We start from the raw sequence: 16,200 nt of genomic DNA on the forward strand, positions 1-16,200 counted from the left end.
CATAGAGGCTTTGACTGCCAAGCCACGCCATCGCCCCTGCTTCTCCTGCCTGAGGGGCTGCTCTGGGCACACTCAGCCCCTTGGATGGCCCATGAGCCCAGAATCCCAGGAGAGGGCAACTGCCACACCCTTTGAGCCTGGGCCCTCACCCAGCTGCCGGGCCTTGGTAGAGGGTGGGGCCCTAAGCTGGGTGGTCCCCATCTTCCCTGTCTTCTTTTTTCTCCCCTCAGCTCTGTCTTATGAAAACATTGCAGTTCCCAGACAGAGGAGCCTCCATGAGGGGAAGGGAGCGATGGCACCCAGGGGCCTGGCAGCCCCCCGCCAGGTGAGTGGGGGATTCTTTCCTGCCTGGTTCTCAGGCTGTGGGTGCATTGTCTTCCCTTTCCTGCCAGCCATGGAATATCATATGGACCGGTCAGATGGGGACTGAGGGACTTGGGTCTCAGCTGCCTCAGGGAAGAGGAGAGCCCTTGTTCCAGAGGGCAGAAGCAGGCCTAGGCCCTGCAGGAGAAGCTTCCTGGCAGCTGGTAGAGGCCCACCCCTGGGGGCAGTTGGCCCCTAAGACCCCCTCCAGCCCCATGGTTCTGTGACATGGCAGACATTGCCCGGTATCTGAAGGACTGGCTCCAGAAGGGGTGTGGTTGGGCCTCGGTCCCTGCAGCCCCAAACGCCAGCCAGACTCCTTTCTCTTGTGAGGGTGGGGCTCCCACCAGGGAAGCCCATCCCACTGGGACTGCTCTTGATCTCCAGGCCTTCTCTGCTTCCTTTTCCAAAGTTTGTCTTCCTACAGCTTCCACCCTTGGGGGGGGTGTCCCAGCGGGGTTCCCCTTCTCCCCTGTGAGGGCTAAAGAAACAGTCTGGCATCAGGGGCACATTCCTTCCTTATGTCACGCGTGTGGGGGTATACCTGTGTACACACATGTGCACATGCACCTGGGCCCATTGGGAGAGTGAGGACAGCCCTACGTAGCCCACGTTGGGACCAGAAAGTTGGAAGTGCTGACCATCGTGCTTGTGTTCAGAGAATACCCTCCCATGCCCCATATAACCCATTGTCTTCTGACCTTGCTAGTGCTGCAGGCTGCGTGGCCAGGCCCTGGGGCATGGCAGAGCAGACTGCCCCCCCCCCACTGGGTTTCCTCTGGTACATGGGTGACCTTGGGGAGATGTGTCCTTTGCCCTACATGCATTTGAATGCCCAGACCCTGATGCAGTTTGTTTTCTGGATTTTATTGACCCCTGCTGTTTTTGCACCACAAACATAGGTCCTTGCTCATTCCTCTTCCCATAGGCTGTCCCTTGTTTTAAAAAAGGAAAGAGCTGCCGGGCTGTGTTCCACACCTCCAGGGCCGGCAGAGTATTTTCTCATCCCTTCCCTGGGGCCAGTGGTGTTACTCATGGTCAGTTAAGTACAAGCAGGGTACCAGGGCTCTGCTGAGAGCTCCTTCCTAGGTCCTGTGGCTTCCTGAGGACTTCACTGTGGGTGCGAAGAGCTCTTAAGTCATGTTCATCCATTCTCACAACACCGCAGTACTTGGATCTCTGGTGACATTGGTTGAGCCATTCCCCAGTGAGTCTCTTGTCCTCTGCCCCACAAAGGGCCGCACCCTTTGGCTCCTGGGGGTGTGTAGGCCTGGGAGGGCCATCTCTGGGGTGAAGGCTTTGGACACCCTTTCCAGAACAATGCTTTAATGAGTGCACCTGCCAACATTGCCTAGGCCTTTCTAGGACTTAAATGTGCATTTCTCTGAATGTTGGTCAGGAGCCAGTCCTTATGGCTGTTAAGAGGTTTATTAAATTCTGCTGTTAACCGTCCTTTAGTATGCTGATAGTTTTCTGCATATTGAATCTGGCTGGGGAGAATCCTGCTTGGATCTTAAGGAATCATTTTTAGGCATTTCTGTACCACTTGCATTGATACTGGTTTGTGATTCTTCCCTGAACTCTCTTAGTTTGGGCAGCGAGACCATTTGTCTTCTAGAAGGACCCTGGTTGAATTGTATTGGCATAGTGATTGGCACTGGCACATGTCGATGAGCTTTGTAAGTTTGGCCCTTGATGCTACCTCCTGGGGTGCTCCCAGACCCCCATCTCCATGTGGAGTCCCTGAAAACAGTTCAGGTACCCCCTCAAGAGGCCGCGTGGGGCCTCAAGGTTCAGCTGGTCTGGGCCCCAGAGCTGCCCACAGGTTCTTTGTGGCCCCCTCACCTGGTCTCAAGCACATGGTGGTTTATTTATAGCTAGGATTGTTGATCCTGCTGATTGGCCCCCTGCCACTTGCCACAAATCTTCTTGTGGGTCTGTGCAGCCTGAGCATTCTTCCCGCCTGGGGCTCAGCTCTGCCATCCCCCAGTGCACAGACCGGTGCCAGTTTCTTCCCTATTTCAGGTAGAGCTGCCTCGTAGAAGGGAGTTAGCAGGAAGATCTCAGGCATCCATCAGTGAAGTCAACAAGCCTTTATTAAGCATAACAGTGTGCCAGGCACTGTGCAGATCCATCATGCTTGTGTACAAATACAGAAAAAAGGTGGTCTCTGCCCACTGGAACTTACATTCAGATAAGCGAGAAGGACCAGGAAAGGAGAGTGCCAGGGCCAGAGGCTGGAGTGTGGGTGCTGAGCCACTTGGGTGGAGGGCACCTGGCCAGAGGCTGGAGTGCGGGTGCTGAGCCACCTGGGAGGAGATGGCGGAGGGCGCCAGAGCTGGAGGCTGGAGTTTGGGATGGTGGAGGGGACATTTCTGTTGGTTTTATTGCATCTTGCCAAATGCTTTTCTGTTTTATTTACTTATTTATTTTGGCAGTGAGTGGGTCTCTCCACCCCACCTAGACTGGAAAGGCAGGGCCTGCTCCCCAAAGCAGGGATTTGTTCATTTTCCATTGTGGGCTGGTGCCTGGCCTCAGACAGCTTGGTGGCCTCCCCTCCTGAGGGTGAGTGTGGATGCCCCAGGCCCCTTGCAGCTCAGCACTCCATGTGGGCCCAGCCCACATGCTTTTCCAGAATAGTTGAACCACCTCTAATGAGTTGGGATGACTCAGAACCCTGCCATCTTAGTCAGTTCCTTTGGTGAAGTGGTCCAACCATGTTGAAAGACCATTTGTAATGACTGACATAAGGAAGATGGTGAGAGGAGTTCAGCTCTGAGCCCAGCGATCCCAGCGATCCCTACGATTCAGTTCCCACCTCAGTCAGTTTTGAATTGGCATTTTTTCTGATGTGGGTTTTGGTCATTTTATTGACCGTGGTATTGTTTCCACACCATGGTTATTTCCTCTGGAAAGGTACAATCCCTTCCCCTATCCAAAGGGCCACATAAGGCCAGTGGCCAGTCTCAGGGCATGCAGATTTGAGGGAAGGTCTTTCTATTTTCTTTGTTGTCATTGCTGAGCAGATTTATTTGCCTTGTTTTGTATTGTTGCATTTATTAAGCCCTTACTGCATTCAGGCCAGTGTGCCCTAGAAAAGGAAGCCAGCTCCTGCTCTGGAGCTCCCAGAGGTTTCAACAGCAAGTCAGATGGAGGGGGCCCCATGGTTGTTGGGGTGCAAACCCTTGAGTGCTTATTAAAAGTCCTTTCCAGATGGATCCAGGGCCAAGGACTCTGGGGAAGCCAGTGCCCCTCCCAGGGCTTTTGGGCTCAGGTGCAGAACAGCTTCCATGGAATAATGCAGGTAGTCTGCCTGGCCTACCCCTCCACCTGCCTCTTTTACCTCTTCCAGGTGCCCTGTGTCAACCTGAAAGTTTGGCTAAAAGAAGCAAACAGGCTAGGTGATAAATTTGTATTGTTTATTCCCTTAAAGCTAGCAGTTACATGTATACACAGAGCCAGATAAAATCTGACTACCTAATGGAAGAATGACGAGCCTTTTTCCGTGTCTTAGGACAATCCCTACTCAGGATGTCTGTGTCCCTCAGATTTGTGGTCTCCATATGTGTTTAACCATACCATGAGAAAGGAAGTTTCTCAGTCAAATAGGTTCTAAATACAGTAAGACAAGACAATTAACAAAGTGTCGATTGAAATTACAATCCCAGGGGCCCAGGGGAACTGGGGGTCCACAGAATATCCCCTGTAGAGCATATGTCCATAGGATACCGAGGTAAGCCCAGGTATCCTGTCCTTAATGGTCACAAACAGGAAGAATGCTCCTGGTCAGCCTCATCTGGTCTTATATTTGCTGACACAGGAAAGCACATTTTTAGGGCAAAGCAAAGCATGTCTGGTTGATTAGTTCAGGCTTTGGCCCTTATTGGGGTTCAAATTCATCACGTGTGAGTGGCTTCTCCTGGGCCACGGCTGCAGCAGGTGCCCCGGGATGTCTCTGGAGGCTCCTGATTTGGCTCAGCGGGCCAGTGCCCACACTTGGCACTCAGGGCTGGCCAGTGCCCCTGTGCCAGGAACATGCGCATAGCCCTTTGTTTAGTTGCTCCTTGAGCACTGGTCATTTGCAATCTTTGCTTCAACCATTTATCTCTTGGAAAAGGAACAGCTCGTACTTCATTTTGTATTAGTTCCCAGTAGGTTTGGGATGTCAGCATTTGTTTCTCTGGTGTTTTCAGTCTGCAGAGATTCTTTTCTGGTTGTCCCTTACAAATGGACACCCTCTCCTGAGAGAGAACCTTCTGGAGCGTGAACTCGAGGGCCTTGCCTGTTCACCCTCCTTTGGCCATTGCGGGGCCTGTCCCTGTCCAGAGCTGAGGCAGAGGAGAGCAGGGCCTCCCCTCCCGGCCCCATGTACTGCTCTTGGGCTTGATGTAACTGAGGGACACCCTGTGGTTTCGTTGGGGCGGAGAGCTCCCAGATGAGGAAATTCACTCCACCAGCACAGGTTCACTCCTCAGCAGCACAGATCTTGGGGGAAGTGACTGGGGTCAGGGTCTGGACTCGGAGTCCAGCTCTAAGCACGGCGGCACACTGCCTTCTGAGGACTGAGGAGCCAGAAACACAACCTGGCGCTGAAATGGGGGAGGGTCTCTGGTTGTTCCAATTAGAGGTTTTTCTAGCAAGTCACCTGACCTCAGCTGCCTCAGTGTCCTCATCAGTAAAGTGGGATTATAGCACCTCCTTCCCAGGGTTGTGAGGGTGGCATGGAATAATCATTGAAAAGCACTGTGCCTGGCACATAGTAGGCACTTTATCAATGCTAGCTGTTATAATACAGAGCACTCCTTCAGTTCCCTCCACCCACGAACACATTGCAGTTTACATTTTAAATAATGCTGAAAGCCATCCATATTTACCATTAGATGTTAAAATGGATGAAAAATGTAAAATACTCATGATGCACCCATCATGTTAAGATAAATAATATTTTCAAGAAAAAAACAAAGGAGAAAAGAAGCGTTGTTTTCTCTATTTTTGTAAATCTCTTTACTGGCCGGCTTAAGAGAAGAAGACAGCTGGATCCTCCAAGCAGCTTCTGTACCCAATCTGTTGTTTTGGTTGAAGTATGTGAAGAAAAACTAGCTTCACAAAGAAATGTAGTTAGAGGAGGGAGGAGAAGGATTTTAACAGTAATTTTTAAATGTCTGAGCATGAAAATTGCAGACCACCCCCCGGGGGTTCAGACACATTGTGGGGACTGGTGCTTTTACATTTCTGACCTCATTAGAAGCGGCCTGAGAGGAAGGTGCTGTAGGAAGCCCAAACACACCCTCTCAGGTTCACATTGCCAAGTCTTGAGGCTGAGTGTCTGAGGCAGAATTTGAAGCCAGGACTTACTGACTCCAGCCCAGGGTCCCCAAACCAGGCCAACCAAAGGCCCCCTTCCACTAGGCCAAGCCCCCTCTCTGTAAATAGAAACATCTCCAAATAAATGGGAGAAATGGCAGAAGAGCCCAGGCTTAGAGCTGGGATCAAGGCTCTGGAGGGGCAGGAGACCCTGGGGGCAGAATCCACCATGTGCTGCCTCCTCCTCCCAGGCTTGTTGGGGAGATCCAGAGAGATCATTGTAAGGCACCTGGCACAGCGTCTGGCACATAGTGAGCACTACCCAGAGGTGAGCTGCCGCTGCTGCGATTGTCATTGTGTGTTTGATATTGCAGGACCTGGTGACCTTCAAGGATGTATCTGTGGACTTCACCCGGGAGGAGTGGATGTGCTTGGACCGTCCTCAGAGGGACCTGTACAGGGATGTGATGCTGGAGAACTACCGGAACCTGGTGCTGGTCTCACTGGGTAAGGCGGCTGTCCTCCAGGACTTGGGCAGTGCCCACTGGGGTCTCTGCTTCCCCCAGACTCAGGCTGTGCCCGCTGGTCTCTGCTTCCTTCAGACTCAGGCTATGCCCACTGGTTTCTGCTACCCCCGGACTCAGGCTGTGCCCTCTGGGATCTTCACTTCCCTCAGCCTCAGGCTATGCCCGCTGGGGTCTCTACTTCCCCCAGACTTGAGCTGAGCCTGCTGGGGTCTCTGCTTCCTCCTCTGGGAGATGAAAGTAGGCGGCAGGAAGTCAAGCAATGAGTTGCCCTTTCGGCAGGGACTCAGCTGATACTGAGGGGGCTGCACTTTCCACATCATAGGACAATATTTCTTTTCTTTCTGCCTTGGTTGCTATCGATCGGTAGGTGTGCCCACCTCTTTGCCTTTCCCAGTAAGGATTGCATCTTCACCCAACCAGCTTCGATTACGTGCTTTCATATGGGCCTTTGTTAGAAACCTGTCATTCCTTTGTCCAGAAATCCAAGTCCCACTCTGAAGATACCCAGTCCCACCCAGCTGGTTACTTCCCCCCAAGTTGGCCTTTCTCCTCTGAAACCCTCACCTTCCATTGATAATGAAAACTCTGCTCGCTCCCCAGGGTCTCATCAGAGAGTCATAGGCAGCCCTCTGACACACCCTGGCCCTGCGCCAGGAAGACAGTGCCTCTCCATCTCCCTGTGGAGCCATGCCTTCAAACCTGGCTAAAGCCTCAGGTGGCCCTCTTGCCCTCTTGCAAGCTGGATGGCCAGCCCCCTGTCCCTGGAGCACCAAGAGCGCCAGAAATGCAGACCTTCCCTGTCGGGTGCAGGTCCCTGCTCTCCAGCATGGTGGAAGCAACGTTCCCAGGCCTTGCTCCTGTGGATCAACTCTGGCTAGACTCAAATGAACGAGCATTCTCAGGTTCCAAGCCCAACCTTCCAATGCCAGTATCTGGGCAATGCAGAGAATCTCAGATTTGGAAGGTCTGACTTGGACCTGGCTGACAAGAGTCTCTGCTCAGAGACCTTCAGACACATCCTGCTGCCCTCCGTTCCGTCCGTCGGCCAGACTCTTAGCAGCCCCTTCCTCCAGTTCTGATCTGGCTTCTGGGCTTACTGTCAACTGCAGGGCTGGCCACCTGGCAGCAGCGGCATTCAATCCAAGAGCCTTTTTCTTCCCTCTTTGCTTTTGCCGCCACTTCTTGGTCCTCTCACCTCAGCTTTCTGGCCTTCATTGATCCTTGCCTGAGTTCTCCCTGTCACCTCCTATGGGGTCTGCCTTCCTCCAATATCCCCTCTCCAATCCTTTGCCCATACAGCAGCCCACGTCCAGGGAGATCACTGAGCAATCTGCCTCCAGGGCTTCCCCATTCCCTGTCGGACAAGATAAAAGTTCTTCTGGCATTAAAAGCCCTTTACAGTTCCACTGTAGCGTTAACTGTCCAGGCTGGTTTCCCATCAGTCCACCTCTTATATTCTCTTTGCCAGCTGAACTGGTCCAGTGGATAGAGATCCAGGCCTGGCGTCAGGAAGACCAAGTTCAAGTCTGGCCTCGGACACTTGCTAGCTATGAGACCCTCTTTTGGCCTCATTTCCTCAACTGTGAAATGAGGATCATAATAGCACCTGCCTCCCTAGGGTGCTTGACATGAAGGCCCAGGCCCTTCCCTCTCTTCCTGCGACTTTCCATGTCCCTCCTTCATATCTATGGAGAGACTGTTCTTTATGCCCAGGGTACACTCCTTCCTCCCTTCCGAATCCTTTGCTTCCTTCTACATGAGGGGCAGTTCAGTGGTTCAGTGGATGGGGTGCAAGACTTAGGGTCAGGAAGACCGAGTTCAGATCTTGCCTCAGATGTGTAGTGGAGCTATCCTGAGCGAGCTCCTTAATCTCTGTTTCCTTATCTGTAAAATGGGGTGATAATACCTCCTCAGGGTTGTGGTGAGGGAAAAATTGAATAAGCTTCATAAAGTGCTTGGTCCTCGCCCTATCCACACAGTTATCAGCGCCCACCCACTCCCGAGATCGCCCTTTAGTGACTGTGTACAGGTTCTTTTCCCATAGAAGAATGGAAGCTCTTTGTATCCCCCAGACATAGCATAGTTCCATGCATTTATTAAATGCTTATTGAATTAACAAATTCCCTTTCTGGAAAGAGGGTTCTTAGGAGCACTTCCATGTCCCTGAAATCTTCCTGCTCATTTCCTCCCTCTCCCATGGCACAGCTCCTCACCTGTTTTGAGATCATGAGAGGATGGCCATTTAAGCCCCTCCCCCAGTCTTTCTCAGAATATTCCGTATCTTTGAAATGATCCTAGTTTTGCACAATTTGCAGGCTCCCCACCGTTGTTGTTCCTGTTTTCTGGATACCCTCAAGCATGTTAACTTCTTTCCTAAAGAACATTGCTCTAAATTGAACACAGTTTCCATGAAGGTTTTGCCCAGGATGTACTAAAGTGCAGATCTCCCCCATTTGATTGCATAGCATTTTTTGGCCCAACACACTTAGTGGTTTGCTAGGTGCCTTGGTGAATTGAGTGCCAGATGTGGCGTCAGGAAGAACCAAATTCAAATCCTGCCTCAGATACCATCTGGGTGACCCCACTTAATCTCAGTCAGCCTTAGTTTCCACATCTGTAAAATGAGAATGAAATAGCACCTTGTGTTTGTCCTTCCTTCTTGAAGAGGACCATGACATCAGGGAAATGATGACATGACTTGCAGTTGACTTTGACTTGAGTGAGGGAGGTCTCTGCAGGGTCACCAACCTCACTTTCTCCTCCAGAGCCATCTGAGTTCAGTGGCCTGATATTCACCAGGATGACTACAGATGGCCCAGGTTGCATTTGGAGACCCTGGCCCTTTCAGACTAAAGTCTTTTCAGGTTCTCACTTTGAGTGAGGTAATGCCCATTCAGTGAATAAGCCTCTTTAAGAAGTTAATCAAGGGATGGCCCCTTTAATCAAAAACTCAAAAAAAAAAAAAAATAAAACTGGGAGGGGAAGAGTCTCAGAGTTCCTGGCCAAAAGAGAGAAAGTTACTATTTCATATTTACATTCACCCTGTGCTAGGAGGGCAGGGACCTGTTGTCTAATCTGTACCTCACAGGTTATAGCTGTAAGGCAATCCTGAAAGGACTTTGCAAAAACCTGAAGGCACTAGATCAGTGTGAACTCTTATTACCAAGAGAAATGTGCTATAGAGTATGCTTGGAATGGCTGTAGCACCTCACACTCTATCCAAATAGCCTCCAGGACCCACCTTGGAATCCTGACACTGGGTAACTGTCCAGGGGCCTTTCCCATTCCCTCTTCTGCTTTGTTTTTCCTCCCACAAGCAGGACATCCAATTTCCAAACCAGATGTGATCTCCCGGTTGGAGCAAGGGGGCGTGCCATGGCTATTGAAAAAAGGAGCCACAGGACAGGCCTGTTCAGGTGAGTGCAGAGAGACAGAGAGTTTTTCCTGGTCAGGCAGAAAGAAGAATCACTTTCAGAGTGACTACTTCTGGGAATTTTTTCATGAGAAAGAAGTCTGAGGTGAGCCTTAATAAACTTCCTCAGATTTGAGAAACTACTTTTTTTTTTAATTTAATTTTATTTTCAGTTCCAAATTCTCCCCTTCCATCTCTATTATAATACATTCCACTACTATGCATCTCTTCTATGAAGATATTGGGAAAGATTTTGTCAAACTCATTGCCAAATGCTGCCCCCTCCACTGATCTACCAGGCTAAAACCCTGTCCATGAGGGAAATGAGTAGTTTATCATGGATTGATTGGGTTTTAGAAAACCTCTGTTGGGTTGTTTTTGAAATTGCCCTTTTGCTGTAATGTGTTGGGTTTAAGAAAAAAAATTTGGCAATGAACTTAACCATTTGTAATTTATAGAATCTACTTTTCCCTGTTTTTGTATTTCCAAAAGAAACCATGACATATACTCATCACCATTATTCTGACATAGGTCAAAAGCTCTAAGAAATGGTGTCCTCACTTCTCTCTGCAAATTCTCTCAGTGCATTAAGATGGAATTCCCTCAACTTGCCTTGGCCTTAAGTTACTTGATGATGTTCAGGAGGTATTATCGTGTTCTGGAAAGAGCCCAGGACCGGGGGTCAGAACATCCTGCTTCAGTGCTAGCCTCTCCTCCATAGCAGCATGTCCTTGGGTTACACATTCTGAGCCCGTCACTCTTCTGTAAAATAATACTGTGTGTGACCCAAAGTTTGATGTTTCAATGACAGAATACATGGGCAGATCTTTGTAAGCTTTAAAACGTTGTACAGATGTGGAGAGCTGTTGTTCTTTCATCCACTGCTTAAAGTTTGACAGCTGTTGATTAGGAAGACAAGACTAAGTGTGCCATCTTCTCCTTCTTTCAGATAGGGAGACTAAGCCTGAAACCAAGGAGTCAGCTTCTAAGCTGTCCACTTCTACAGAGGAATCCTCACCAGGTAGATTGATAAAGGATTCTCAAGGATGCAAGTTGGACCGAGCTGGCGAATATGCTAGCAGGTCAGAGCAGCAAATGGGAACCCAGGAAGTGGAGTCCAAGTATGTCCAGGGGGCCCCCAAGAGAACACCCAGCAAAGGGAGAGGCCATGAATACAAGAAGTTTGGAAGAAGCCTCAGCCTGGAGGCCAACACGTTTCCTCAACAGAAACTTCCCAGAGGAAAGTTACTCCGTAAAAGTGATGCACGTGGGAAGAGCTTCAAACAGTATTCAGAGCTGGTAAAAGGCAGTAGAATCTCCTCAGGGAAGAAACTTTCTAAGTACAATGAATGTAGTAAGTCCTATAGTCACAATGGAGACCTTCTTCAATACAGAATACATAATGGAGAGAAACCTTATGAATGCCGTGAATGCGGAAAAGCCTTCAGCCGAAGAACAAACCTTACTGTCCATCAGAGAATTCATACTGGAGAAAAACCTCACAAATGTAGTGATTGTGGCAAGGCCTTTATCCAGAGTGCACAACTCACTGTCCATCAGAGGATTCATACTGGGGAAAAACCCCACAAATGTAGTGAATGTGGAAAGGCCTTCATCCAGAGAGCCCAACTTGCTGTACATCAACGAATTCATACTGGAGAAAAACCTCACAAATGTAATGAATGTGGAAAGGCCTTTATCTCTAGAACACACCTTACAGTGCATCAGAGAATTCATACTGGAGAGAGACCTTACAAATGTAACGAATGTGGGAAAGCTTTTATCCAGAGGGCACAACTTGCTATACATCAAGGAACTCATATTGGGGAGAATCCTCATATATGTAATGAATGTGGGAAAGCCTTTAACCACATATCAGCACTTAATTCCCATCAAAGAATTCATACTGGAGAGAAGCCTTATAAATGTAGTGAATGTGATAAAGCTTTCAATCACTATTCTTCCCTTGCTCACCATCAGAAGATCCATATCAGAGGGAATCCTTACGAGTGTAATGAATGTGGGAAAGCCTTCAATCGAAGATCATTTCTAACTTACCACCAGAGAATTCACACTGGAGAGAAGCCTCATAAATGTAATGAATGTGGGAAAGCCTTCAGTTACAAGTCTTCCCTCACTCAACATCAGAAAATTCATACGGGAGGGAAACTCATATGTAATGAATGTGGCAAAGCCTTCAATGGCAAAGCACTCCTTATGTACCATCAGAGAATCCATACTGGAGAGAAGCCCTATAAATGTAATGAATGTGGTAAGGCCTTCAATTGCAATTCTTCCCTTACTCACCATCAGAAAACACATACTGGGTGGAGACCTTATGAATGTAGTGAATGTGGAAAAGCCTTCAGTAGGAGCACACACCTAACAGAACATCTGAGAATTCACACTGGAGAGAAACCCCATAAGTGTAATGACTGTGGGAAGGCCTTCATCCAGTTTACTCATCTCACTGTACATCAGAGAATTCATACTGGAGAGAAACCCCATAAATGTAGTGAATGTGGAAAGGCCTTCAAATATAGATCATCCTTTACTTCCCACAGAAGAATTCATACTGGAGAGAAACCTCATAAGTGTAATGTGTGTGGGAAAGCCTTCACCCAGATCACCCATCTCACTGTACATCAGAGAACTCATACTGGAGAGAAACCTTATGAATGTAATGTATGTGGGAAAGCCTTCAAACACAGCTCATCCCTTACTTCCCATTACAGAACTCATGTCGATGAGAAACGATAAATTTAGTGAATGTTTGAAGTCATTTCTCTTGGGAAAGACCTTCATTTGCATCAGAGAATACAAACAGTATGTAAGTAAAAATGTGGCAGAGCTTTCAACCACAGCTCATCCCTTACCATCAGAGAAGTCATATTGCAGAGAAGCCTTATACAAACAGCCCTGTGAATGTAATGAGTGTGGTAAGGTATATATGGAAGCACCATCTTACTGAAAGTCAATTCATAATAAATAGAAACCCTTCCATGTGTAGGAACTGTCTCAGTTCCCATATTGGCTGCCCCAACTCTTTTCCTCTTTCCTCAAAGCTCTTTCAACCCCTTCACTTCCCAGAGAGTTACAGCTGGTAATAGCTGATCACATTGAGAAGATCCAATGTATAATCTCTCAACCTCACCCCCACCACCCCTAGGGCTATCACCTTATTCTTCAGGCCCCAGGAGAAGCCTGTCCTTATTTTAATTAAGGATAAACCTTGTGCTTGTGCCCTTGATCTCTTCCTTTCCTGCCTCTTCCTCTAGGAATGATCTCTTGTGCATCCTCAATCTCTTTTTTACATAATCCTTCCTATCTGTCTGCAAACATCCTTGGCTCCCCAGTGCTTTCAGACAAAATGCTTCCCATCCATTTCCTTGGCTTCTGCACACTTGTTGCAGATGTTCTCTACACTATTTCCAAAAACATCCTCACCTCCATGCTTTTCCACTCCCACCATTCTACTCAAGCCATTCTCTTCAAGGTCACCATTGACTCATCCCCAAATCCAGTCATTTTCTATTGAGTCCTCATCTCTCTCAGCCTCTTGGAAGCATTTGACATGGTTTGTAATTCTGTCCTCCCTTAGCTCTAGGAAAACTTCTCTGCCCTGATTTTCTCACTTCTTTCCTGTTAGTTCATTCCCTTACAGACCCCTTAAGGTAGGTGTGCCCCAAGTTTCCCTTTTGGGCCCTCATTCTTTCAGTTGAATCTTCTTTCCTGACTTGAGCCATAACTTCTATGCAGCTAACAAATCTCTAGTTCATATTCCACTTCTGTGCATTCCAACTTGTTTCAGAGACAGGACTTGAGTTTGAATCCCAGCTTTTGTTTTACTGTATGTGAAGTTGGCAAGTCTCTTCTTAGACTAAAGTTCCTCAAAGGGAAAATGAGGGAGTTGGAGTGCATTGACCTCTGAAGTGTATGAGTTGTGATCTTTGCTTTTGTGAACCTAAGTCACCTTGTACTAGATTTGGCCCAAAGTTCTGGCCTGGAGCTCTTTTTGAATTCTTATGATGTACTGTGCCACTTATCCTTCCCAACCTGATCTGCAGTGTGGACAAGGGTATCATTCTCTGCCTTTATCCAAATTGCACAGAGCCAAGCCTAGGCCATTGGCTCACTCTCCTGGAGAGCCCCTTCCAAGTTGGCCTGGAATCATAAATGACCATCTTTGGGTTCAGACACTCAGCAGTTCTGAATCTCATTTGGCTTTTACCACCTGTGTATTTGCTCAAATCTAGGTAAATGATATTAGTCACATTTCTTTGTTCTTCCAGTTAGAGAACCACTGAAGACAGCCCATTGCTGAGCAGTTTCCTTCCTAGGTGTTCTGTAAGCATCCCTTCAGTTATATAGTCTAGAAGTTTGCTAGGAAGTGAGTCGAGCCATTGATGTGTAACCTGTTCTCCTTCCTCTTGAAGATGGTTCCATTTGCCCCTCTCCAAGTCTGCAGTACTTTTTCTGCCCCCCATGATGTTCTGGAGATCATTGACAATAGCTTGTTTAGTTGTTTAAGTCATGTCCAGCTCTTTGTGACCCCATTGGGGTTTTCTTGGCAAAGATGCTGGGGTGGTTTGCCATTTCCTTCTCCAGCTCATTTTACAGATGAGGAAACTGAGGCAGACGGCAGACAGGGTGAAGTGACTCACCCAAGGTCACACAGCTGGGTATTTGGGGCCAGATTTGAACTCATGAAGATGAGTCTTGACTCCTGATTTCTAATACTCTATCCACGGTGCCACCTAGCTGCCCAACCACAGCAATCATATCTACCAGCTATTTAAGTACTAATGTCTTTGTCATTCATCTCCTTGGCTGGCAAAATGACTTGAGCAGCAGTTTGTGATCTCCTTGCCTGCCCCTGACAGTAGTCTTGTTCCTTGTATGAGCCTCCTCTGTTACCCAGTGTAGTTCATTATTAGGCACACAGATGGGCCCCAAACTACCCCAAGTCTTACCACTCCTGACACTCATACAAGACTAGGCTACTTTTGTATTTCTCTTCTGTTGTGCTTTCTTAACATGTAGCTCATACTCTTCTGTATGCCTGGAATTTACTCTTTTTTACCTTGTGAATGTCTACCTGTCCTTCAAGGCCCAGATCAAATGTCTCCTTCCTCCACCCCAAACCCTTCTTCCATTTGTTAAGGATCCCCTCCCCTCATCCTGACAACACACAACACCTGGAACCTCAAAATCATTTGTGCCTTTCTAAGGCAAATGTCCTGTATTCCAAATTATTTTCCCTTCTAAGAAGGTAGCCACTTAGGCAAGGGACCCAGTTGAGTAAAAAAATGCAGAGTATAACATGCATCTGTGTAAGCCCAAGCAGGATTCCCTAGAGAAGGCGAGGTGGGGGAGATGTAGCCCTTTGTGGATGGCACACTGATTACGTCAGCATTGCAGAGCCTCCTCTGTAGTGAGATGGAGCCACGTCTAAGAGGCCACCCAGGAACAAGTCAGTGAATAAAAGTATTTCTGTACAGATTGTGTCATACCTTTGGAAGATGAGCCCCTGGAGTTGGTGCAGCAACCTGTTTGGGACAGGCCTTGCAAACGGATGCTGAGTAGAACCAAAATTGAGCGGAAGGAGGAGAGCAGGGTCAGTTACATTTGGAAAATTGGCAGTGCTTTTAAAGATCCCAAGCTGTTCAAAAATGACATGGAATCCCATCTTTTCAATACAGATGATTCCCTGGTGATGCAGAAAATGATAAGGGATGGGCTAAAAGTCAACCATGGTATGTTTCCAGGGAAGAAGGGACATAAAGAGTTACTGGGTTTGCCATGTGGCAGGAATGGGTGATCTGTTAGCCCAAGTGCCCCAGTGGTGTCTGAAATGTCCCCAGGGAGGAGGAGGGGTGATCTTTGGAACAGTGTAGACCAACCTGAATTTTATAGGATGAGAGAACAGGGATGGGCTGTGATCTGCAACAGTGGAGGGAAGAGCCAGAAAAAATCACAGGTCCATTTTCTTTGTAGATATCATATCCTCTCATTAAACTGTTAATTCCATGTGGGCAGGGACCAGGTTTTTATCTAAGTTTTATATGTTTCCCTTGGATTTAGCACAGTTTTCTGTGCCTATAGGATACTTAATAAATTCAGTTTATGGTGTGAAAAGTTTCTCGAGCATATACTTGACTGAAGTCAGTGAATTCAAGTGTAAAAAAATATAAATGGTTCTCCGGGCATTGCCTAAAGCCCTTCATAGGTGGTGCTTTTACTGAACCCTGGATTTGTGTGTATTTGAAGCTTAGTGGCCCAAAATGCCCATTGCCAGGCCTCATGCTCCCTGCTAGTGGCATAGGACTGCCTCAGGACATCTTAGTGTAAATGGTCAATAAGTTGCTAACATGGGCAGGTAATGGAATTCATACTGTACATCTCACCACAGGGGTATTTGTGTTAGATAAATCTTTAATGTGACTTATGAATTTTGAGTTCTATCCTCATGTCACATCATTCAACCCAATCCATTTATGTGTGTGTGTCTTTGGATAGGAGAAAAGAAAAAAAGTGAACAAGAAGCATTTTGTGGCCTCTGGTACCACTACAGGGTGTCACTGTCCCCCATAC

General features: G+C 47.8%; 1 protein-coding gene across 2 annotated transcripts; it reads left to right on the top strand.

Moving 5' to 3' along the window:
* Positions 1-230: 230 nt before the first annotated feature.
* Positions 231-15,740, top strand: LOC118838481 (zinc finger protein 260-like; the record flags this gene model as incomplete). Of its 2 annotated transcripts, none has more annotated exon segments than XM_036745793.1 (4): positions 231-325; positions 6,042-6,174; positions 9,515-9,610; positions 10,556-15,740. In XM_036745793.1, coding segments are annotated over 4 exon segments (2,135 nt in total), but the record flags the coding sequence as incomplete, so codon positions are not given.
* Positions 15,741-16,200: the final 460 nt, after the last annotated feature.

This window comes from Trichosurus vulpecula, chromosome 2 (assembly GCF_011100635.1).
Source record: "Trichosurus vulpecula isolate mTriVul1 chromosome 2, mTriVul1.pri, whole genome shotgun sequence".
NCBI lineage: Eukaryota > Metazoa > Chordata > Mammalia > Diprotodontia > Phalangeridae > Trichosurus > Trichosurus vulpecula.